We start from the raw sequence: 27,283 nt of genomic DNA on the forward strand, positions 1-27,283 counted from the left end.
CAACTGGCCTAAAGAGAAATAGAGGAACATTTTGTGGACTGATGAGAGTAAAATTGTTCTTTTTGGGTCCAAGGGCCACAGGCAGTTTGTGAGACGACCCCCAAACTCTGAATTCAAGCCACAGTACACAGTGAAGACAGTGAAGCATGGAGGTGCAAGCATCATGATATGGGCATGTTTCTCCTACTATGGTGTTGGGCCTATTTATCGCATACCAGGGATCATGGATCAGTTTGCATATGTTAAAATACTTGAAGAGGTCATGTTGCCCTATGCTGAAGAGGACATGCCCTTGAAATGGTTGTTTCAACAAGACAATGACCCAAAACACACTAGTAAACGGGCAAAGTCTTGGTTCCAAACCAACAAAATTAATGTCATGGAGTGGCCAGCCCAATCTCCAGACCTTAATCCAACTGAGAACTTGTGGGGTGATATCAAAAATGCTGTTTCTGAAGCAAAACCAAGAAATGTGAATGAATTGTGGAATGTTGTTAAAGAATCATGGAGTGGAATAACAGCTGAGAGGTGCCACAAGTTGGTTGACTCCATGCCACACAGATGTCAAGCAGTTTTAAAAAACTGTGGTCGTACAACTAAATATTAGTTTAGTGATTCACAGGATTGCTAAATCCCAGAAAAAAAAATGTTTGAACAAAATAGTTTTGAGTTTGTACAGTCAAAGGTAGACACTGCTATTTTTTTGAACACACCCCTTTCAACTAATTGCCCAATTGCACAGCCTTAAGAGCGTGCATATCATGAATGCTGGGTCTTGTTTGTTTTCTGACAATCTACTGAACCTACTGGTAACTTGTTTGCCACGTAGCAATAAAAAATATACTAAAAACCTTGATTATTCTGGTTAGTCACATTGTACTGCTATTATTTTGAACAATACTGTATGTATTTCACTCACTTTCCTGATGAGTGTGACTGACACTTTGCAAACAGAGAGCTGTATATCTCATTTCTGTTTGCCTTCAGCGCTCTTTAGGTCATTTGCAGTACATTTGTTAGACAGACATAACTGCCGTTTTGTACCCAAGCTTTTGCTCAGCAACAGCGTTCCAGACGGCGCTATTCAGCTCGACCAGCTGATGTGCTATCGAGCGGACCGAGCTCTCGTCGCGGGAGGAGAAACCCACGGCAGCGGGCTTTGTGTTTACATCAATGATGCGTGGTGCTGTGATACTGTTGTGATCTGCAAACACTGCTCACCCCTGGTGGAGTTTATGATTATAAAGTGCCGGCCGTTCTATCTGCCGAGGGAATATACTGCTATTCTGCTCATTTCGGTGTACATTCCCCCGTTCAACATTATCAGCAACAGGAATGACGCACTAAATGAACTGTAACAGCACATCAGTGAGCAGCAGACAGCACACCCCGATGCTTTTCTCATCATAGCTGGGGATTTCAACCATGCTGACTTAGAGTGTGTTTCCAAAAATACACCATATTATATGTCTTTTTTTAAACATTCCCTTATTGTATAGTTGTATCTACATTTTATATTTTGATCTAGATTTTTAGGCTTTAATGTTAATGTTATCTGTGTGCACCGGGGGTCTGAGAGTAACGCAATTTCGATTCTCTGTATGTATGTACTGTACATGTGGAAGAATTGACAAAGCAGACTTGAACTTGAACTAAACAAATCTGACTGTTAAAAAAAATAATATATGAAAGTGCAGAGAACAATTTTATGCATATGCTGCCTTCTCCTGTGACGTTGTTACTACCGTATTTTCCAGACTATAAGTCGCACTTTTTTTCATAGTTTGGCTGGTCCTGCGACTTATAGTCAGGTGCGACTTATTTATCAAATTTAATTTGACATGCACTGAGATAAATGAACCAAGAGAAAACATTACCGTCTACAGCTGCCAGAGGGTGCTCTATGCTGCCAGAGATGCTGCTCAGTGCTCCTGTAGTCTACACTGAGCAGCATAGAGCGCCCTCTCGCAGCTGTAGACGGTAATGTTTTCTCTGGGTTCTAAATAAATGCGACTTATAGTCCAGTGCAACTTATATATGTTTTTTTCCTCGTCATGACGTATTTTTGGATTGATGCGACTTATACTCAGGTGCGACTTATAGTCCGAAAAATACGGTAAGCAATCAGGTAAACAGCTGGTGGCAGCGCAAGCAATCGAACTTGGGCTCTGACCAAGCCATCGAACCAAGTGTGTATTGCAGGCTGTAGTATGCACTGATTACTGTTACAGTTCTAAATCACCTTAGAGGACTATTTACACAACTAATGTCCAGTAACTAGGAGAGGATTAAAGAATCCAGAGTCATGGGTCCAAAGAATGAATTATTTTTTCACAATATTAAAGGTACAATTTGTAAGATATTTGCAGTAAAATATCCAAAAACCACTAGGCTAGTGTTATATATTTTGTCCAGGTAATTACTAACAATATCTCTAATATTTCAACTATTTGTAAATCATTAGGAAATATCCAATCTAAACAGTGACACGGCCACCGCGCGAGGACTCGTCTGATGACTTCGTATTTAATCTACTTACGTAAATTGTTGGACTAGCATTTGCTATGTATGTCCAATTATTGTATTTGAATGTACACTAGTGTATATATTTTAGTTGAACAAGTGGTAATTGTTTTCATATTGTCTGATTGATGGCCTTCAGCGGTTGGGTAGTAGACAACAAATCCCATCAAAGCCAAATAGAGGCCTTGTCTCCAGCAGCTCCAGAGACAAGCGCTGCGACTCAGACATCTCACAGGCGTTACACACCGGCAGACATGGGGACTTGTGACTTGGTGACTTGGACTCGAGTCGACTCGAGTCGCTATTTTTAGGACTTGAGACTTGACTCGGACTTGGAAGTTAAAGACTCGGGACTTGACTTGACTTGAGACACGATGACTTGAATGACTTGAGTGTTAATCAAATCATGTTTTCATTTTGAATATAAAATATATAAATTATTTTTTTAAATAAAGTTGATTACTCAGCTGGAGCGCAGGCTGAGAATAGCGTCATGACTGGATCAGGACACTATCATCAGTCATGCCCTCTCTACCTTACACACACCACGCCCACTTAAATCAGATATCACATCACATCAACATGTCAGCCTGAGAGGTTCCCTAGGGTCATCGCTTTTGTCTTCAATAGTTTGCGCCTAAAAACGCGTGCAAAACGCTAGTCGCGCCCCTTTCTACTTCTTTCCAAAGCGCTCGGGCAGAAGTGCTCCTGGGGCGTCTGTCGTTGCTAAGCATCCATGACACGCTCTCTCTCAATGAAGACGCTGAAATTTCAGCAAAGGATAAATTTATTTGCAGCACTAAAAATCGCTCACAGTAGCTCTGCTACTAAATTCATTTCAAAATGGCAATCCATATACAGCTATGAACAGCTGTTCCTTCATCTTAGCTGAGCTTTCAACGTTGATACGAGAAAGGATGAAGCTGATTGGTTAGTTATTGTCACATGACCTGCGGTGCGCTTGCGGCATTGTGAAAAGTTTAGATGTTGAGCGCGTTGCTTCCATTATGAGCGCGCATACCGCGCGCCTACATTGGAAATAACGAACTTGCGCGCACAAAAGACGTGATGTGAACAGCCCCTAATGATCCGCTAGCAGGCCGTCAAAAAAACGCATTCCAGGGGCGGCGCTAGGGTTGGGCTAAGGGGGCATATGCCCCGAATATTTTGTTACCTTGTCTTTCTCATAGAGCAAAACAATTAATCAGAAAAACAAATGTAGCTGCCGCGATTACCCAATCATGACAAGTGCATATTACATACATATATATATATGTGATCTTCCGGTGCGCTGCTCAGCGGCTGCACTGCGTTTCAGTATACTATGTTTTCGGTTTGTTTGTCTAATGTCAAGTAAGTCCGGGTAGGGACTTGTAGGGGAAAGATGAAGGCTAAGAAAAACGTACTCTTGATTTGGATTTTTTGGATGATCAGTTGCTATGGACTATGTTTGACAATGCAATGTTTGACTGCATGTGAAACCCCAAACACATGCGGTGTCACGATGGGTGCACGCCTCTACACTCGGGAGATGTTGCTGGAGCTAAACTTTAAGACAACTCAAGAATCGATAACAGGCCAATATAAGAATCTGTTTGAAAATGTTCCACGTGAGCTGGTGAGAACAAAACGAAAGAAAAGAGGAAGAAGAGGAGGAATTCGGAGCCGATTGCGAAGGAGATTTAAAAAACCACCGCTGCCGTCAATCGTCTTCAGTAATCTGCGTTCTCTGAATAACAAAATGGACATGATAAGATCACACACAAGGTACTGTAATGAATTTCGTGAAGCATCTTTGCTTTGTTTTACGGAAAGCTGGTTGAAGTCTACAATGCCTGACTCGCTTTTCGAAATTCCTGAATTCACACTAGTTCGAGCGGATAGAGATAAAATGTCAGGTAAAAATAAAGGGGGAGGCATCTGTGTGTATATTAATGAGAAATGGTGTCGATCTTATTCAGTAAAATATAAAATATGTGACTCAAATGTGGAAATTCTCGGCATGACCTTAAGACCTTTTTATCTGCCTAGAGAATTTGGTTGTATTTTGTTGTTCGTGGTATATGTACCGCCCAACGGTAAACCATCTCAGGCAGCAAGCCTGATAGCGGACTATGTTCACGAACTGCAACTCAGCTACTCCGACGCACCTGTGATCGTACTGGGCGATTTAAACCAGTGCAAATTGGAGACTTTGTTGCCGGGATTTGAACAGTATGTAAAGACTCAAACAAGAAACAACAACATTCTGGATAAGTGCTTTGTAAATGTAAGGGATGCCTATGTGTCCAAATGTATGCCACCAATTTTAAATTCTGACCATAATGTTGTGCACATGATTCCCGTGTACAGGACTAAACTTAAAAAAAGTAAACCAGAAACGAAAATGATCAGAATATGGTCGAATGAAAGTGTAGAACAACTGAAAGCCTGTTTTGATTGGACAAACTGGGACATTTTTGATGAAGGCTCACTGGACGAAAGAACTACAGTGTTAAATGACTATATCAATTTCTGTGTGGAGCTGAACATACCTACTAAAGAGATTAAAGTTTTTCCAAATAATAAACCATATGTGACTAAAGATATTAAAGAAATGATAAATGTGAGGAAAGTAGCGTTTAAGGATAAAGATATTAAGGTATTTAAACAAACGGAAAGAGAATTAAAAATTAAACTAAAGGAAACAAAAGAAGCTCATAAGAAGTGTCTGGAAAAAGCCCTCAAAACTAATAATACTAAAAAGGTTTGGGACATTATGAAAACTATGTCTGGATTGTCATCTTCAAAAAAATCCATTGTAACTGATGATGAACTTGGTTTTGGGAATGAATTAAACACCTTTTTTACCCGGTTTGAACTAATAGGCAAACAAGACAAATTCATAGAAACAACAGATGTAGTTCTAGCATCATCAGAGAGAATTGTCATTGAGGTTGAAGATGTTAGGAAAATGTTTCAATCTATCAATACAAAAAAGGCTGTGGGTCCTGATGGTTGTAGTGCAGGCCTTTTAAAAAATTTTGCTCATGAATTAGCACCTGTGTGGCAACCAATATTTCAATCTTCAGTCGACACACATGTTGTTCCTGTGATATGGAAGACTGCATACATAAAACCACTACCAAAAATATCATGTCCAAAAAAATGTAAAGACTACAGACCAATAGCTCTTACCTCTGTAATTGTGAAATGTCTAGAGAGACTGTTACTCCATCATTTGGTTATGGTAGTTAAAGATAAATTAGATCCCTGGCAGTTCGCCTATAAGAAAGGCTGTAGTACTGAAGATGCAGTTGCTTCTTTAGTGCACATTATCTCAAAAAATTTAGACAAACCCAAAACAATTGTAAGAACTTTGTTTTTGGATTTCTCTTCCGCCTTCAACACAATACAGATTGACAGACTGGTGTTAAAACTTGCACAGCTGGGGGTAAATCCTTATCTGATTTGGTGGTATAGATCATTTCTCACTGATAGAGTTCAGAGAGTCATGGTAAATAAAACCGTGTCGTCTGAAATCATTACAAATGTCGGAGTACCGCAAGGTTGCGTTAGCTCTGCTATAATTTTTACTTTATATACTGACGACTGTAGAACGGACATGTTTAATCAGTATATTCTGAAGTACTCTGATGACACTGTCTTAATATCTGTGTTGAATGACTCGGATAGTTCTGAGGTTCATCAACAAGGTGTAACTAAATTGATAGAGTGGTGTGACAATAATGCCCTTATCATTAATACAAGTAAAACTGAGGAGATTGTATTCGGGTCTATGGCGGATATAACTCCTGTTTTTATTCATAACGAGACAATTAGATTTGTTAAGACCTATAAATACTTGGGAGTAATTATAGACGACATGTTGTCATGGAAAGATCACATTGATACTCTATGTAAAAAAACAAAGCAGAGAATCTATTTTCTTCGCCGTCTTAGGTCATTTGGAGTAAGAAGGCAGATTCTTTTGTTGTTCTATAGGTCTGTGATAATGAGCTTACTGCAATACTGCAACTCTATTTGGTATAAAAGTTTATCTGTTGCGCTAAAAAACAAGGTTTTTAATCAATTAAAAATCTGTTCAAAGATAGTAGGTCAGCCGCTTGAGAAGCTTTACGATTCATCCTATTATAAGAAGATGCTTAGGCTTGCTAACAATATAGTCTCTAATCCTACGCATATACTGCATAAAGACTTTGAATTATTACCGTCACAACGGAGGTATAGAGTTCCCAAATTTAAGAAAGTGAAGCTGAAAAAATCTTTTGTGCACCAGGCAATCCTTGCACTGAACAAAAACACCTAATCAGAGATCAAGAGTATTGGGACGGTGTTGCGGATGTATAAATGTTGTATGAAATGTATAATTGTACGTGCTAGAGTGAATGTCAATGTAGAATGTATGTTAAATGTTGTAAACATAAATACTGTTATGCAAGAAAAATTTCAGACACAGTCTGACAATAAAGTATAAAGTAAGTAAGTATACATGCATGTGTATATATATGTATATATGCATGTATATATATGCATGTATATATATATATATATATATATATATATATATATATATATATATATATATATATATATATATATATATATATACAAAGTACAGAATATAAATATGATGTATTTTCAGTTGTTTCATACTTTTTTGTTATGTACAGTACAGACCAAAAGTTTGGACACACCTTCTCATTCAAAGAGTTTTCTTTATTTTCATGACTATTGACTATTGTAGAGTCACACTGAAAGCATCAAGGGCTATTTGAGCAAGAAGGAGAGTGATGGGGTGCTGCGCCAGATGACCTGGCCTCCACAGTCACAGGACCTGAACCCAATCGAGATGGTTTAGGGGTGAGCTGGAGCGCAGACAGAAGGCAAAAGGGCCAACAAGTGCTAAGCATCTCTCGGGGAACTCCTTCAAGACTGTTGAAGACGATTTCAGGTGACTACCTCTTGAAGCTCATCAAGAGAATGCCAAGAGTGTGCAAAGCAGTAATCAAAACAAAAAGTGGCTACTTTGAAGAACCAAGAATATTACATATTTTCAGTTGTTTCACACTTTTTTGTTATGTATATAATTCCATATATAATTCCACATGTGTTAATTCATAGTTTTGATGCCTTCAGTGTGAATCTACAATTTTCATAGTCATGAAAATAAAGAAAACTCTTTGAATGAGAAGGTGTGTCCAAACTTTTGGTCTGTACTGTACATAACAAAAAATTATGAAACAACTGAAAATACGTCATATTTATATTCTATACTCTGAGACAGAGAGAGAGAGAGAGAGAGAGAGAGAGAGAGAGAGAGTGTGTGTGTGTGAGAGAGAGAGAGAGAGAGAGAGAGAGAGAGGAGAAATGTAACAGTTTAAATGTTGTATGTAAACTGTGTTTGAGAGAGAGAGAGAGAGAGAGGTGTTCAGAGAGGATTCTGTTGGATGTTTAGCTGTTATTTGTTTTATGGACTCAATGTTGAAAATGTAAAACATTTCAAACACTGTTGGCAGAAGTGAAAAATAAATAATTTTAGGAAGTTACAATTTCGTTTGATTCCATGATGTATTTTACTGAACATGAGTATTTACAATGCAAATCCAAATTATTTTAATTTACTGACAGTTACTTATATCTTGTCTTTTAACTTTATTAAGATCAGATTCTGCAGGTAAAATAACAATATTAAGGTGACTTGACTTGGACTTGACTTGACATAGCTTGTGACTTGACTTGACTTGCCCAAGAAAAAAATACTTGGGACTTACTTGAGACTTGAAGATTAAGACTTGAGACTTACTTGAGACTTGCACATGTGTGACTTGGTCCCATCTCTGCACACCGGATGTGTCAGCTGTACTCTATTCTGATGTTCAAGCTTCAACAGTGAATCTAATCACTAGTGCACAGTCAAAAGTTCACTTAAAGAATGAACAGTTGCATCAATTTATCTTTGAATGAAGTTGATTGAAAAAAAACTAAGCTGCCAATCTTCCAGCTTAGTGTGAAGTCAGGACACACATTTGTCCCAGATTATTGTTAAGCAATTTTTCAGCTATTGTTCAGCATGTTCACCTCCTCGTCTGAGACCAGCCACGCAGAGAGCTGCTGCAACAATCGTTTGCATAACCAAAGAATTTATGCACAAATTGTCAGAAACTGTCTCATGGTATGGACAGGCAAATGTTATGGACAACGAACATAGTTGCATTTTATTGATGGAATGTTGAATGCACACAGATACTGTGCGAGATCCTGAGGCCCAGCATGTTGCAGCATGATAATGCACGGCCCCATGTTGCAAGGATCTGAACACAATTCCTGGAAGATACTGATACTGACTGATACTGACTGGTTTTCAGACACCCCCATACCCCCCAATGCAGTAAAACAGTATTATTGTGGCCAGTCTAAGGCACACCTGTGCAATAATCACACTGTATAATCAGCATCTTGATATGCCACACCAGTGAGGTGGATGAATTATCCTAAAACAATATTTGAAAGAAATATTCCTTTTGTGTACATGCTGCTGTGAGCCCACAGAAAACCCACTTCTGGAGTATCGAATGGCTTAAAAAGACTTACAATATGTGCAAGTGATTCATTTTTGTGATGATGCAACAATGACCTCATTAGGTAATTGACAGTTCTGTCAACTGTCCCAGAATGTGAGTGAAAGTCCAGCATCGCAGCATGGAGCAGCTCTTTTAGTGCGGATGAGATTGTGCCGATGAGACGCCGCTTTGAGAATCACTATTTGAATCACTCACGCTGTTCTCAAATGACAGATTTAATCTGATAGTTTGTGTGGATTTATTTACTCATCTATATTGATTTGAATGTTTTGTAAGAATATCCGGTAACTGGTATTGGATCGGTATCTGTATCGGCCAATACGGAATCGGAATCGGTATCGGAGGTGAAAAAAGCCGATCAAAGCATCCCTACTGCAGACTGTATATTTAATGCAAATGCAGCATTTTTTGATTTGATAACTGCACTAACACCTATCACAGTGTCAGGTTCATTTTAATTAATTGTGCAGTCCAGATGAGAAGTATCAAATATTTTCAAATTTATGAAACTGTGGTGGGTCACTAGAGTCTGGGTAATTAATGGGATACACTTTTAAAATACTTACTTCAGCTTTTCCAGTCTACACTGTACATTTTCAAACAGAGTCAAGATGATCTTCATTCCTGGGTTTCCTAGTTTATTCTCACTCAGATCCAGCTCTGTCAGATTTGAAGGGTTTGAATTTAGAGCTGCAGCCAGAACATGACAACCTCCTTCTGTGATACAGTTGTTCTTCAGACTGCAGAAAGAGAAAACACTTGAAAAACAAGTATTAACACAATAACATTGTAAAAAAATACTATTTAAAATAATAGTTTTCTATTTTACTTTAAAATATTTTTCTGTGATCAAAGCTGAATTTTATCAGCCATTACTCCAGTCTTCAGTGTCCTATGATCCTATAGAAAACATTATAATATGCTGATTTAATATCAGTGTTAGAAACAGTGCCTAATGTTTATTTTATATCTTTTATACTTTTTTCAGGATTTGTTGATTATAAAGAAGTTCTTTATATATGTTATAACAATATCTCTTTACCATCACTTTTTTATCTATTTGACACAAACTTGCTGAATATTACAGGTCTTTTTTTGTTCAAATAAATGCAGGTTTGATAAGCATAAAATACTTTATTCAAAAACATTAAAAATAGTAATGGGTCCAGACATTTGACTGTACTGTAAGTACATATTAATTAACTTAATAAACTTACTTACTAAGGTAAATTGTTTTTTGTTTGATGAAGATGTTATTGTTGTTGTTATTTTGCTCTTTTATTCAATTTATTCACAGTTCCAGAATACCACTTCAGTAGTTGAACATAAGTGCTTTTATCATTTTTTTCCTAGCTGTGGAATGGGCAGGATTTCCTCCAATTTAATCAATAGTGACTACAGATATATTCATATCATTACACTGTAAAAAATCCAACTTACATTTTGTTTTGCACACTCAGTTTTTAAAGTCAATTCAACAATTTAACATTAAAAAAGTTGAGATAACACAGAAATGTAAGTTGAATAGGAATTTAGATCAATTTGTTACACCAAATTAATATTTTAAGTTAGAACAACTAACAACTTTAAGTTGGTTATTAGTATTGCCAACAAAGGCTGATGAGCATGCGCAGTTCGAATACTTTTTTATAAACGACGCCATTTTATTTTCTCCTGTTTCATTTTCGAGTCACCTTAAGCGGCCTCTGTTTACTCCCTCATTGTGATCGCTCTGGTAAGTGTAGTTCTATGTGTATCAATTCACGATATGATTTAAATGAAATTTGTTCACAATATGAACATCTTTACAACGGTGTAGGTGGCGGCAAGTTAGTCATTTCAGTTTTCCTGCTTTGTCTTCGAGTTGCATGAGAAGGGTCAGACGAGTGCAAGTTTTTTTTCCCTCGACAGTGCAATCGCTCTGGCAGGTAATGTTCTCTGTAGGCTATGAGAATAATTAACAGTAAGGTCTGAATGGTATTTGTTCACAATATGTGCTTCTGTACAACTGTTTAGGTGGCTCCAAACTGGTCAGTTTAACCTCTCCTGCTTCGTCTTCGAGAAGTCTTTAAGTCATTCGACGGCTTTTTTTTCTGACAGTATCATGACTTAGGTAAGCACTGTTTTATATATATTAAGTAAAGGGATTTATTTATTGTTAAGGATATAGAGTTTTCTTTATTTGTTTATAACATGTTCATTTTGTACAGTTGTGTGGGTGCCTTTGAGTTTTGAATAAGGTTATTTAAGTTATAAGTGTATTAATTTTTTTTTTAAACAAATGTAACCGTATAAGATAAGCTTGTGTGTTTTCGTCTCAAAGATGTATTTTCTTCTTTTAACTTCTTTTAAATTTATGTGCTTATGTTTGCTTGGCGTGCTATAAATCTGTATGTTTTAAAAATGCAAATAACTTAAGAGCTATTTTAAAGTTTAAATTCATAGTTTTTTTTTTTGATATTCGTGTAACCAACTTGCTTGCTTTTAGATAGTACTTTAAAGGGATAGTTCACCCAAAAATCATAATTATGTCATTAATAACTCACTCTCATGTCATTCCAAACCTGTGAGACCTCCATTTAAGATATTTTAGATTTAGTCCGAGAGCTCTCAGTCCCTCCATTGAAGCTGTGTGTACGGTCTACTGTCCATGTCCAGAAAGGTAATAAAAACATCATAAAAGTAGTCCATGTGACATCATAGGGTCAGTTAGAATATTTTGAAGCATCGAAAATACATTTTGGTCCAAAAATAGCAAAAACTATGACTTTATTCAGCATTGTCTTCTCTTCTGTGTCTGTTGTGAGAGAGAGTTCAAAACAAAGCAGTTTGTGATATCCGGTTCACGAATGAATCATTCGATGTAACCAGATCTTTTTGAACCAGTTCACCAAATCGAACTGAATCGTTTAAAACGGTTCGCGTCTCCAATAACTTGTTTAATGTGACTGACACTCCCTCTGAGTAAGAATAAATCAATATCCCGGAGTAATTCATGTACTCAAACAGTACACTGACTGAACTGCTGTAAAGAGAGACCTGAAGATGAACACCGAGCCGAGCCAGTTAACGAACAAAACACTGACTTGTCGGTTTTCGGATCACCAGTAGTTATTTCGGACAGTTTGATTCAATAAACTGGTTGAAGAAAACGTTACACTGGTTCTTTTGCGCTCAATGTAATGACGTCATTGGCGACGATTGCAAGCCTTCGGTTTACCCGCACCCATAACATTAGCACAGAATCAGTTCAGAATCAATCACCAAAAGAATCAGTTCAGTTCAGACGCTCTGTGTGTCGGTCTGCTTCACGCTGAATCACACATGCGCAGTATCATCAGCTCCTCGGTTCACGAATCGGACGCGTCTGACAGAAATGGTTCTTCACTCATGAACGAGTCAGTCTATTGTTCATTATCTGGCTCAGCTCGGTGTTCATCTTCAGTTCTCTCTTCACAGCAGTTCAGTCAGTGTACTGTTTGAGTAAATTAATAACTCCAGGATATTGGTTTGTTTGAACTCAGAGGGAGTGTCAGCCACATTAAACAAGTTAACAGCTTAAGTCATTTGTGGATTAATGCCTATTGGAGACGAGAACCGTTTCAAATGATTTGGTTCGATTTGGTGAACTGGTTCAAAAAGATCTGGTTACATCGAATGAATCGTTCATGAACCAGATATGACAAACTGCTTTGTTTTGAATTCTCTCATAACAGACACGGAAGAGAAGACAATGCTGAATAAAGTCATAGTTTTTGCTATTTTTTGGACCAAAATGTATTCTTGATGCTTTAAAAAATTCTAACTGACCCTCTGATGTCACATGGAATCTAAATCTAAAATATCTTAATCTGTGTTCTGAAGATAAATAGAGGTCTTACTGGTTTGGAAAGACATGAGGGTGAGTTATTAACTATTGAGTTGTGAACTATCCCTTTAAGTTATATTATATTGTTCTCCAGCAATTAATTAATCTATCCCTGGTAGTAAAAAAATAAAATAAAATTGTATGTTGTTGCCAAAATAATTAGTTCTAACGTTATTTTGTGTTTTTTTTTTTGTTTTTTTTTTTGGATTAGGTTGATGCAGTGCAAGATATGCAGATTTGAACACCCTGCCCAGGAGGTCCTTTTGAAACATGACCAGTTGTGCCACTACCAGGGAAGATACTACCAACTACCCTGCCTCTACACAGATTGCACCTGCTCCTTTAAAACCACTGGTTGACGTCTCACCTTTTAAGATCACACAAGTGCTTATCTTCACGTGAGAGTCACTTAACATTGAATGGTGAATTGTGTGACTTTAAGGAAATTTGTAAAACTCCCTATTACTCCAAACATATAAGGAGCCATTTAAAAAAACTTTAAGGTGCCCTTTTAGCCAGTGTGGTTTTTGAAACATCTGATTTCATCATCCAGTGGTCACAGAAGTCAAAATCATTGCAGCTTTTCCATTACAGACTTTAAAGCAAATATCATTATTCAAAATGCAGAACCAAAAGACAGCGAGCCACAAACTGTTGTTATGCACACACTTTTATCACCATTGCAGTTAATTTTATATTGCTTGTGATAGATATGAAGGACAGATATGGAAGCCAATACATTTTTGACTGGACCCGTTGTTATTTTTGCACATTATTTTGGACTTGAATTTTGTGATAGTTAATTTAATTGGGAAAGCATTAAATAAAAACTGTGTAGAAGTTTTTAAATTTTGCAACACAAATGTGACAAGCTCTTAACTTGAAAAAAACTTTCTATTGTAATTAATTTTATTGCGAATGAAATTACTTGATTTGGTTTGTGATTTAAACTTGCTGTTCTACAAAAAAAAAAAAAAAATTATCATATTGATAAAATAAAATAAAAAAATTGTGATTCTGTCCATTTAAATATTTTTTTTGAAGACCAATGTTATACTGAGTAGCGTTTAACAAATTAAATCACTCATATTGGATTGGCAGTTTTGTGCTGAACTTTAAACTGCTTGACTAAAACCTAAAGTTCTGAAGCTGCACTGTAAAAAACAAAACAAAAAAAAGTTGAGAGCTCAAAAACCTTTTTGAAGTTTTTTGAACTTTTTTTTTAAAGCAACTTCAACTATCAGGTTTTGTAAACAACTAATTGACCTTTAAGTTGAGTAAACTCAAAAATCTGTTGAAGCTGGTAGCCTCAAGCATAAGTTGGGCAAACTTAAAATTTTAAGGCAACAAACTTCAGCAGATTTTTGAGTTTGCTCAACTTAAAGGTCTATTAGTTGTACAAACTTTTGTGCATGTTTAATCAACATAATATATTAAGTATTGGCAGCGGCAAATACCTTGTTTTATATTTAATTTGATGACATTAATGTTATAAGTTGAGATTTACAAAAAATATTTTAACTGATACTATGTAAGATGAATAATGCTGTAAAAAAAGCACCTTATTTTTTTGAAGTGTTAGCAAACCAAATGTTATTGCACTTTTGTGCATATAGCAGGAATTTAAATGAAAAAAGTGCACATTACACTACTCTTGAATGCATTAGGGAATTCTGTGCACAATGCGATTAATCACAGACAATCATGCAATTAATTGCGATTAAACATTTGAATCGGTGCCCAGCACTAATAAAAAAAATTATATATATATATATATATATATATAAAGTGAAAGTCGTGACTTGGAATTGGTGCTCTGCATTTAGCCCATCCAAGTGCACACACACAGCAGTGAAGAAGTGAACACACTGTGATCACACACCCGGAGCAGTGGGCAGCTATAGATCCAGCCCCCGGGGAGCAACTGTGGGTTCAGTGCCTTGCTCAAGGGCACTTCAGCCATGGGTATTGAGGGTGGAAGAAAGCACTGTTTATTCACTCCCTCCTCCTACAACTCCTGACAGCAATGAGACTTGAACATGCGACCTTCGGGTTACAAGTCCAACTCTCTAACCATTAGGCCACAGCTGTCCCCTCTGTATATATATATATATATATATATATATATATATATATATATATATATTAGGGCTAATTTAATGTGCTAATTAGATTAATTATGGAGAAAAATAATGTGTTAAAATTATTAACGCAATTTAACACACTTTCCCCGCCCCAGACCTATGTGGATCATCTTACATTTCAAACAGTCGCATGATCAGACAACAACTTACTGCATGATGGAGCCTAGAGAATATCCCTAAAATTCAAGATATGGGGCAAAATGCCTGTTTGAGATTGTGTCTCATATTTACATCTCATAGTTAAGAAATATCACACGAGCCGTAGGCTAAGTGCAATATTACACGAGTGCAAATGTGATACTCATCTTATACAACAGTTCATTAAGAAGTTAATATTGTGTTATTTTAGACACAATGTTGTCTGTTTTGCTCAGTTTTGCCAACCAGAAGATAAAGACAAATCAGAACCGTTCATCGACGAGCAACCCACAGAGGAATTTCATTTCTTAATTCACGTTTTGAACGAATTTGGTGAACCATTTGTCACTTTGAACCATTGGCCATAGTCCCATTGGATTTGAAGACAATAATTTTAAATAGTAATTATTTTCATAGTAATAATAATAAAATGAAGAAAATTAATTAAGTTATAGATAATTTATAGGTCCAAAAGAGTATATGTAATACATTTTTCAAACAAAATATTTCTTACTGAACCTACTTTTTTATCTCTGTTTGACGCTTTGCACAACGACTTTAAATTATCTTTTCAGATTAATTTCTCAAAATTTGATGTGCGATTAATTAGATTAATTAATCACCACATCATGTAAATAATTTGATTAAAATGTTTATTTTTTTATATATATATATATATATATATATATACACACTCACAAATCAGGGGAAATAGAAAGAGTACTACGCAGAAAGAAAATTATTTTCTAGTTAGTTGGAGCTGAAATTATAAATGTTATATTAGAGCAGTAATATAGTATCATCAGCAGAATTTAGAAGATACACACATCTGAGATCCTTTATTTGAAACATTAAAAAATATTTTAGAGTGTCTGCTTTTTAACTTTAAATATATACTTATCTGCTTTTACTTTTGCAGCTGTATGATTCACCTAATTTCCTTAATATACTGTAAATACATTATAATAACTGAGAACAATACTCACATCAGTGTGTGGAGTGTACAGTGTTTATCCTGCAGTAGAGCAGCGATCTGATTCACTCCTGTGTCTCCTAGTTTACGTCCAGTGAGATCCAGCTCTCTCAGGAGTAACGGGTTTTTACCCACAATTCCAGTCACATACTGAAAGGCTTCATCTGCAGCAGGGATAAAACATATGTGAATAAAGCACCATTTCCATCCAACGAGTCAAAGATAACAAAACAGTCACTTCCTGGTACACTGGCACTAAATATCACCAAGAAATGTAGGAGAAACCACTTAATATAATAATTTTCATATATGACAAGTTACGTGGCCTCAGAGTCAAGCAGAGAACACAATTACTTTCGGAGGTGGATACCAGCTGCTTGGGGACACAGTCGAGTAAGACAATAATACAGAAATACTTTGACGACAGACTTTATGGACAAGTTAATGCACAATTACCATTTTAGATTGACAAACTGTGATACTGTATAAAATTCAACAAGATATAAAAATTATCTGTGGGGTATTTTGAGCTAAAACTTCACATACAAACTCTGGGGACATCAAATAATTTATTTTATATCTTGCAAACAGGGGTATAATTAAGTCACCATTAATGTGACATTTAATTTGACAACAATATAGCATGACCACTTTTCTATCTACCGTAATGTTTTTTGTTTGGCTCCTGAATTATTCACTCCTTTTCCTTTGTATTAAACTGTAACAATGTGAGAAAGACAGCATATACTGAACACTTATGGTCTCTTCAGCCAATTTACTTTACAATAGTTAAATACTAGATCTCATGAATAATTCACTGGAATGCAAGAAGAATCTCTTGTTTTCCTTCCCAAATCCTAGCATCTTTTTCTTTTCTTTTTTTTTTTCAAACAAATGCTTTAAAATATAAAGTAGATGTCCCTTTCTTTTTCCTTCTAATGTCTATTGGCAAAAAAACACTATAAAAGCACTTTAATATTTTTTTCAATTCTTTCCTTCAGAGATAAAAGCAATAATTTTATTATAACATTCAAGAAGCACAAAGTCACTTTTATGGACTTTTTCATTAACTTTTTCCTCCTGGTGGAATGACCTGCCCAACTCAATCCGAGCAGCTTAGTCCTTAGCCATCTTCAAGAATTGACTAAAACACAAAGTTTATTTTCGTTTATTATATAAATAACAAAAGCAAAAAAAAAACTCTAACACTAGCTTGCTCTATTCTTTTTCTATTCTATCTGTTTTCTTTTTATTTATTATATTATTTTAAATCCCATGCTACGTGTACTGTGTTAAGCTAACTGAGACTTGTTGTAGCACTTATATATCATTGCTCTTTTTGTTGTTTTTAATTGCTTCCACTGTCTTCATCTGTAAGTCGCTTTGAATAAAAGCATCTGCTAAATGAATAAATGTAAATATTTTTCTGCCGATAATTAGTTTTTTTTTTTTTTTTTTTTACTATTTTCATCTTCTGTTTTCAGATACAAAGCTCAGAAAGGACAAATGGTGAATCTTTATGCTTTACCAAATTATTAGAAACATAACTTTGAATCAGATACATTCAAATTATTATTAATTATAACTCCTTAATTATTCTTTCAACCACATAAACTCCTGAAAAAACCTATAGTGCAATAAAAGCATTGTTTACACTGTTTGACATTGTTGTCAAAATGAGTTGGTTATTGTTTTGACTTACAGTTAGTGTGCTGAGCCTCTGTATAAAGTTCTGTATAAAGTTCAAATGAGTTTCTGTATAAAGTTAAAAGAATCTACCTCTTTCTTTCTCCTCTTCTTCTCTTCTTTTTCGTTCCTGTTGTTTCTGTTTCTCCCATTCCTCTTGTTGTCTCTCCATCTCCTCACGTATCTTTCTCTCTTGTTCCTTTCTTTCTTTAATCTCTCTTTTATATTGTTCTTCTCTCTCTCTAAATGCCTCTTCTTTTTGTCGTTCCTGTTGTTTCTGTTTCTCCCATTCCTCTCGTTCTCTCTTTAGCTCCTCTCGTATCTTTCTGTCTCGTTCCTCTATGTCTTTAATCTCTCTTTTATATTGTTCTTCTCTCTCTCTAAATTCTTCTTCTATTCTCTTTTTCTCTTTCTCATAATTCTGTGTTTTTTTCTCCATCTCTATCTTCATTCTCTCTTTCTCTTCTTCGTGTTTGAACTGAAGTTCTTCTTCCTTTCTCTCACTTCTCTCTCTCTCTAGTTTAAGTTTCTGATCATATTCATCACGTGTTTCCTTAACTATATTTCTCCATTTCTCTTCCTCTTCTTCTCTTCTTTGTCTTTCCTGTTGTATTTGTTTCTCCCATTCCTCTCGTTCTCTCTTCAGCTCCTCTCGAATCTTTCTTTTTTGTTCCTCTCTTTCTTTAATCTCTCTTTTATATTGTTCTTCTCTCTCTCTAAGTTCTTCTTCTTTTCTCTTTTTCTCTCTCTCATAATTCTGTCTTTCTTTCTCCATGATCATCTTCATCTCTTCTTCTCTTTCCCTGACGCTCTCCATCAGTATATTCTTCTGTATTTCTCTCTCCATCTCTCTGAACATCTTACATGAGTAGTAACTCCCTCCGTTCTCTTTCACCATGTTGTCTATCTTCTGGAGTAGTTCAGTCACCTGTGTTTGGTCTCTAGTCTCTTTATTATTGAACACATGGAATCTGTTTCCACACTCATCAATCAGGTTTTTAAGGCCAGATCCAGGATCTGCCAGATACTGTTCAATAGTTTTTTCATTCAGATCATCTCCTCTGGTGAAGAGCACTATGGTGTACTTTAATGAGTTTTCACCAAACATCTCTTGAATGATCTTTACTGATGTTGCTTCTTCTTCAGTGAATCGTCCGAGTGGTATCAGTAAGAGAAACACATGTGGTCCAGGCAGGATCATAGAGATACAGTTGCTGATTTCTCTCTGGATTTCTTCATTACTGAGTTCAGTATCAAACAGTCCTGGAGTGTCGATCATAGTAATGTGTCTGCCATTGATTTCAGATGTTTCTCTCTGACACTCTTTAGTAACAGATTCTTCAGAAAAGTCTGATATGAAAACTTCTCTTCCTAAGATGGTGTTTCCAGTTGAACTCTTCCCAACTCCAGTTTTTCCCAGAAGAACAATCCTCACTTCATCTTCTCTTTCTCTTGAATCTAAAGATATACAACATGGAGAAACATTATGTGATAATCATGTTGTTTCTCTGCATTTAATTTTACTGTTTTGTCTCACAAATGTGTGTAGACTTCAGCAATCATGAAAAGTGTGTTTAATTAATGCAGATTTTACGGTCATTACCTTGTGACTGAAGCCACATCTTTAATGAGTTCATCAGTTTCTCCATCTGTGTCTCCATCGATGTCTCTGTGGAGAAACAAATAAACACTGTTTGACTAAATAATCTGCTCCAATTTCTCCAGCAACACAGACACTTGTGTGTTTGGACCAATCATGCGGATCATAGTGTAGCACATTATTAATGTGGTAAATATTATCTGGATCTTCTCTAATTCTACTTTGTCTTCATTAGTAAAGAGACTAAGAAAACAAAAATCTTGCCTCATGCTCTCAAATCTCTTTTTTTTCCGTATATTAAAACCTGACCAGTCATGATAACATGCTAGATCCAATTAGTTCATGCCCAGTTTCTCATTGCTCTTCTGCTCTTTCTATGTTGTTGAGTGTGCTAGGCTTCCAGCTATATGCAAACAAAGAAGTTCTCTCATGTATAATGATTTAAAAAGCTACAATTAAAGATTTGGTATATATTTGGTATCTGAAATATATCTCTGTTTGTTTTCCACAGAGGAAATAAATCATAGTTAATTAATAAACCATTGGTTTGTTATATCGCCCTTTTTCCTTATATACCCGATATGCCGATGGTTGTTAATTGAGGAAAAATCATCTGATAAATATCGTTGGCTGATACATTGGTTCTTCCCTTGTGTTGCGGGAGAGAGGAAAAAGGAGTAGCTGCTTTAAAGGGATACTCCACCCCAAAAAGTACATTTTTGTCATTAATCACTTACCCCCATGTTGTTTCAAACCCGTAAAAGCTCAGTTACATAAACTCTTCTTTTCGCTACGGCTCTCTGTCAAACGAATCGTTTGATATAACCGATTCTTCTTAGTGAACCCGATGAACCAGTTCACCAGATCATACTGAATCGTTTGAACCGGTTTGCGTCTCCAGTAAGCATTAATCCAAAAATGACTATAAGTTATTTTCTTTTTAAGAAACTGTGACTCCATGTTGTTTCAAGCTCATCATTCTGCACACAGGATGCACATTCTGTGCAATCAAAGATTATTTTATTCTGGAAACAGATGCCAGTAACTTCAGAATCAGGGATGTGCTGTCTCAACCGCAACAAGGAGAGGAGCACCTACTAGAAAATGGACGTCGGAGCCTGATGCCAACCCGTGTTAATTTTGACAGTAATTTTTGATTTAGTCTTAGTCTTTAGCTTGACACGTAAATGCTTAATAGTCTTAGTCACATTTTAGTCATTTGAGTCTTATATAGTTTTAGTTGATACTTGTAGTCATTACTTTTAGTCAAGCTGCAGTTAACAACATATTTTTTTATGTAGTCTTCAAACAAAAATAGTCATTAATTTTTCTCTCTTTAGACCAAATCAATTAAGCTTATGATAAATTTGAATCAAGGATTGAATTTGGAACAACATGAATAAATGACAATTTTCATTTTGTTATTTACGTGAGATACGCTACACGATAGACATTTGTACTTCTGTATGTGTATTTGAGCACTGTCAACTGATCGCTATTGCTAAAACACTATTAGCGCAATTCCGCCTACCCACCTTCACTAACTTTAAGTTAAGCAAAAACAAATGGTAACTCCCGGGAAAAACAGGACATCTGGTCACATCATTCCTACCCTTTCGGGTGCTAAGGCCATTGTTTCAGATCGCTAGTTCGCTTTTTGGTAGTCTATCCATTGACTGCGGCTCCCATACTGAGACTAGATATGCGAATGCCTCTTATCCGATTGCAATCCAATGATGGACACACATTTTCAAGGACAAGACAGTAGCCTATAGGATGTATTTTGAATGTTCGGTGGACCTCGGATAACATTATAGTCCCGTCTCATTTTGTTAAAGAAGACACAGCATATATTTCGTCATAGTTTTCATCATCAGATATTAGTTTTATCTCCGTCAACGTATCATCTTCATCACAAAAAATGTCATCTTCGTTAACACTGACGCCAACTGAACAGAATTACTGCACCACACTGGGAGAACTTTTAGCGGTAGTGGAGTTCACAACACATTTCCATCAGTATCTGCTGGGCAGATCCTTCACTGTACGCACAGACCATAATAGCCTACAGAGGCTAATAAGAATGAGAGAACCGGAGGGATGTGGCTCGAGAAGCTTGGGGAGTATGACTTCAAAGTTGTTCATCACCCTGGGCGCTGTCATAAAAAAATGCTGATGTGCTTTCCCCAAGGCCATGCCGATCAACTTTCCCAAGCAACCTTAAGAATCTCATCTTGATTAGCTCTCAGCTCTGTCACCAGGCAGTCCAGTGTGACAACAAACCTATAAATAATGAACTTGCAGCTGTTACCACGGAGTCTTGTGGGGTTAGTACAATCTGCCATCATTGCCTGTACTTCTTCATTCTCTGGGTGGACTACTGAAGAACTGAGTACTGCCCAAGCAGCGGATTCTGATATCACTTCCATCAAAAGGTGGATGAAGGAAAGCATGGAACGACCCTCTTGAGAAGATGTGTCACTCTACAGGCTGGCAATGAAAGCCTGTTGGAGTCAGTGGCAAAGACTGTACCTAAAGGATGGCATTCTGTTACGATGTTACTACCTAAATGAGGGCCCTGAGTTTTACAGTCATATTATCCTGCTGCGAGTTTTCCGGAAAGATGTCATGCACCAGATACATAAGGATCTGGATGACTTAATGTACCGGATCCAGAGAAACCTTAGGACCAAAGTAAAAGTCGTTCAACATGACATGCTCAAACCATACCATTCTTGGCAACTCCTGGAGGACAGCTGGGTGTTTAAAGACTCAGAAGTTTGGCCACCTCAGGAAGTTCCTGTCCCAGACCTGGGAGTCGATGGAGCTGAACTTGACTTTTTCACGGAGGAAACCAGAAATTCCGGTGGCCCAAACAGTGTGTCGATGACGGAGCAGGACACAGAGGATGTTCAGTGGAGAGAAGGTAGCACGATTCAACAGGATTTAACAGGGACTGTTCTCTGCCAAATCAGGGGTAGGCCGCAATGAGTCAGGAGATCAATTGTACCTCACCTCAATTGTACCTTGCCACAGCCCTGGTTCTGGTTCTCTGACTGTACAACACAGCCCCACAAGCCGCAGTTACATTTGGGATCATTATATTTTAAATGATAGTAATGTCATGATAAAAGGCGCGTTAAACAGGATATGAAACAGCCGACAAAGTAAAATTATCCAAAAAGTAGCCTAACTACAGCGCACACTCTTCATTTTATCAAATGATAATCACATTTATTTATTTGACAATCCTGCTACTAGCCTTTTAGACTAAAAACCCTTTTATTTTGGCTGAGGAAGCTGGCTTTTTGAGTGCCATTTGCACATCCTGTCATTTGATTAATTAAACGACAATTGATCACAGAAATTATTTTAAAACCAAAACAAAAGAGATTTGTAAAAATCTCATGGAGTCACAAAGTGACCCTCATTTTTCTCCCTGTCTTTTTCTGTCTCTTGAAGGAAAAAATAGTTCATGATCATACTCTTATTGCTTTATTATGAAAAATAATGAGTAACAAACCTCCTCCATCACTTCCTGTTTTTGTGTTCTCACTAAGGTCAGATTCCTGATTCTTTCCCAGCAGAACATCACTAACTGAAAAGAAAAATCAATAAAAAAGCACAGCACAATCATCAGTGAACAATATAAACATTTAAAAAATCCTAGAATTAGCAGATTTAACACAAGACAAGAAGTAATGTTTAAAAAAAAATAACCAGAAAAACCTGTAGACCCAGATCTGTATGGACATGTTTTGTGGTGGTTTTATGGAGGCTTTAGTTTATGTTATGATGCCTAATATTTTCTTACACAGCAGAAGTTGGTCTAACTATACATGTAAAAATATGGGGGTCTTTCTCATCAAACAGTTAACCACTGTCCAACATCACATTCTCTGTCAAATAAAGCGAGACATTAACTTGATCAATTTAACTGTTTTGGTAAAGCTGCACATATGTGAGTAATTCACAATCATAGGTTTTTTTTTTTTTTTTTTTTTTTTTAGTAAATCTCAACATATTGGGACTAATCATTATTTTCATTTTAGGGTAACCTCTACTTTTACAGTTACAACACAAAGGCCCGGTTTCACAGACAAGTGTATTTCAGAATTCATTTACTTACTCTTAGGACGATCCAGATCTGGACTGTGTCTGTCTGCTGATGCTAGAGAAGACAAATCACAGACATACAGAGAAAGAGAACAGATGGTTTATCCATTATAAATTATTTATTAAAGCCTGCATGCACTACAAAGCTTTGACTTCACACTGTTTGCATTTACCAACTAACTGAGTTCAGAACAGTGTGCTGCTGATCAGAGATCATTGAGATCAACAATCATTTGATTGGTGACATTATTATTTTCCTTAACTTCAGAACATCTACAAATTTCACTTCAACTCATGATCTATAGCCTACACAAAATATTAATATTAATATCATGGGCAATGATAATAAAAGAAACCTCACGCAGAAGTTTAGTTACTTCCTGGTGTCCAATGGATTAAACATAAATATAAGACTGAAGTGAAATATCATTCAATAAACTAAATGAAGTAAACAACTCTATGTTTGCTAATATTTCATATATACATAATAAATCAATGAAACGTGGCTGCATTTATTCGGATCCAAATAGTTTCTTACCTGACGCCATTTTTACACCTGAACATATCGAAAGAAAATCTCTGATAGAGAGCTGATCTGCACACCTGTTGAGTAATATTCGGTAAAAACTGTTCCCGTGGGTGGAGTTTACGTGAATAATCATTAGTTCTCTTGTTGTTGCGCAAACTAACGAACTGAAATATCAGCGCATGCTCCTCAAATCGCTGGCTTTTAACTGATTATTTTGAACAGGTAACGAAGTGTCTATATTAAGCACTGAATCACTGCAGCAGTGTCAAAACAATGCAGATTGTGTAATATGATAAATCATCTGTAAGCTGTTTTGCTTGATTGATTAATCTCGGAAAGCGACAGGAGAACAAAGTTTGGCTGAAAAAAAAAACATTTGGGTTTCATTGTATGTAATAGTTGTAAAATGTGAGAAACAGTTTTGAATAAGGTGTTCAAATGTTAAACATTATTTACACAATGGATCACTATTCTTAAACATTCATGATGAGGTTGTTTTTCAGTGCCTATATGGTCAAAGAACAAACACAATGTATGCTTAGATATTATATTTATTATTACAGTATTTATTAGTAGTAGTTCTTTCTCAGATTGTCTAAACCGTTTAGCTCTGGATTTGACTGTTAACTAAATGCAATAAAGAAAAATGTGTCCATTTTAAAAAGACAGTTCATTTAAATATAAAAATTAACTCACATATATATATATATATATATATATATATATATATATATATATATATATATATATATATATATATATATATATATATATATATTGACATGTTTAAATCCATTTATTGAATTTCTTTAATCCAGAATTTAATCACGGACGATGTCTACTTTAGTTGTTCTGATGAACAGAATGAGAATATTCAAACTCATAGAATTTATATGGGGTCTTGTGATTAATCTGAATAAATGTCACATTCTAATCGCTGAATGCAGACGCGCTTCTGGGAGAGGTTTGTCTTTGTGAAACTCTGCCCGAGGGTAGTGCTCAAATGAGCTTGACTCATTTTACTCAAATGTTGAATAACAGGATCTAGCACAAGCACAGAATTTTCTGTATTCTTACTTTGTGTTTACTACAGTATGTGCAGAAGTATTCAAGAACGTTTTTTTTTTTCATCTTGTTTTGTACATGATGATACTTGTACACATGACAGTTAATGACTTGAACTTGATTTGGTGAAAATAAACATAAACATTAGGCCTAGTGTGTCCAGACGTCCTGTTTTTCCCGGGACAGTCCCATATTTCAGCTCTATTTTTAGTGTCCCGACTTATTTTGAAAAAATCATGTTTTGTCCCGTATTTCCACATTTCCTCAGGACTGGGTGATCAGAGCAAGTACAGTAAGTGTTCTGTCACGTGAGAACAGCCTAATCAAAGGTAACTAATCTTGTCGTAGTACAAAATTACCATCCAATCACAATTTGTTATTTATTGCAGTAAGTAAATGAAGGAATCAGGTTGAAAGACGATCAATTCGATCATTTCTCCTTGAGCCTTTATTGTCAAAAACACACACAGCTGTCAAAATCTCCATCATGTGCACTATCTCACGTAAATACAGTCGGTTATGGCTTAAGTGACGTAAACAGCTGGTTAAAAACCGGATATATGTATTATTACATTAATTCGGTCTTAAAGGGACAGCATCCTAATTACTATAAATACCTGTCTGTCTCATTAAAGATAATTATACAACGAAAGATGTCAAATTACTTTATACATGTTAAACCTACGGTATTCGAAAGATATTTAATTTGTATCTATTGTATTTGTCTTATGGTTTGTAATTTTCTACTTTATTTTTATATAATAATTATAGATAAATGCCCTCCATAAGTAAAGTAAAGTAAATACAAAATTGTTTTCTCTGCTGTGGAGTCAAGATATTTGCAAATATGATTAAAAGATGAATATGCAATAAAACTACAGAATGTCACATTTTATTATTAGGTCTTTGGACACATACATGTTTACCAAAAAAAAGGACAGCACTTTTAGAGTTCATCCCAATATTTGATGTGAACATAAGTTTTAGAACAGTTAAATGTAAGGCAGATGTAAAAGATATCAAATAAATTATAAAAAAGATTACTTTCAGAGCAGAAATTAAATTCTGAAGAAACAATGATTTTGTTTTATACAACATGTATAAAACATGTCTTCTCTTGTGACACAGAGGCTGAAAAAACTTGAATGTGCTTCAGTAAAGTCTTCTGAATACATGGCAGAACACACAGGACAAGATACCTCACAAACAAATGAAGGAAAACACTTAAAACACAGAAAAACACAAACAAAATGATACTTGGGTGATTACCATTACAGATGACACAATTATGTTATTACATAAACAAACGGAATTATAGTAATTATATATATATATATATATATATATATATATATATATATATATATGATAACACTTTCATTCACAATTGAACAATACTAGTACAGCATTTATTAATTTTAGTTAATGTTAATTTCATCATTTACTTATGCATTAAAACAAATGATTGTTAGTTCATGTCAGTTAATACATTAATGTATGGGATTTTCCTTAGTTGTCAGTTATAATCATCAAAATTAAAAGAAATAAACATTTGAAATATATCAGTCTGTGTGTAATGAATGAATATAATATACAACTTTCACTTTTTTTGAATGGAATTTGTGAAATAAACTTTTTTTATGATATTATAATTATATGACGAGCTTCTGTATATATAAAGAAGAAACCAAACCAATGTATACTTGACATTTGAAGTTAAACTTTTTTTCTTATAAGAATATGACATGCAGTAGCTTTAAACAATGATAAAAATATATTCAAAACATCATTCAATGTTTAAAAAAAAAATCTAATAATCTTAATTACAATTTCAAAGGAACAATCAGCAGTTATGATTTGTCTGTCTTAATCTTATAATATACCATTAACAAGTAAAATTAATTACATTTAATAAGTAATTAATCTGAAAATGAATCTGTACAAAAGATTTGCTATTTTTTTAAAGATAACATTTCTTTCTATAAAATGACACTAAGTATTCCTGCATTGGTCTTACCTTGGCATCCATAACTGCTGAAGGTGAATCCAACTCATTC

General features: G+C 35.6%; 1 protein-coding gene across 1 annotated transcript; it reads right to left on the bottom strand.

Annotated features, from left to right (window-relative positions):
• Positions 1 to 15,987: 15,987 nt before the first annotated feature.
• LOC113040440 (GTPase IMAP family member 7-like) lies at positions 15,988 to 23,683 on the bottom strand. The gene is made up of 5 exons (XM_026198787.1): positions 23,646 to 23,683; positions 23,040 to 23,114; positions 19,520 to 19,585; positions 18,010 to 19,374; positions 15,988 to 16,394 (listed from the first exon to the last, which is right to left on the bottom strand). Exons 3-5 carry the CDS (start codon positions 19,575 to 19,577, stop codon positions 16,240 to 16,242), a joined length of 1,578 nt encoding a protein of 525 aa, XP_026054572.1. The 5' UTR covers positions 19,578 to 19,585; positions 23,040 to 23,114; positions 23,646 to 23,683; the 3' UTR covers positions 15,988 to 16,239.
• Between the last annotated feature and the right edge of the window lie 3,600 nt (positions 23,684 to 27,283).

The sequence above is a fragment of the Carassius auratus genome, chromosome 22 (assembly GCF_003368295.1).
Source record: "Carassius auratus strain Wakin chromosome 22, ASM336829v1, whole genome shotgun sequence".
NCBI lineage: Eukaryota > Metazoa > Chordata > Actinopteri > Cypriniformes > Cyprinidae > Carassius > Carassius auratus.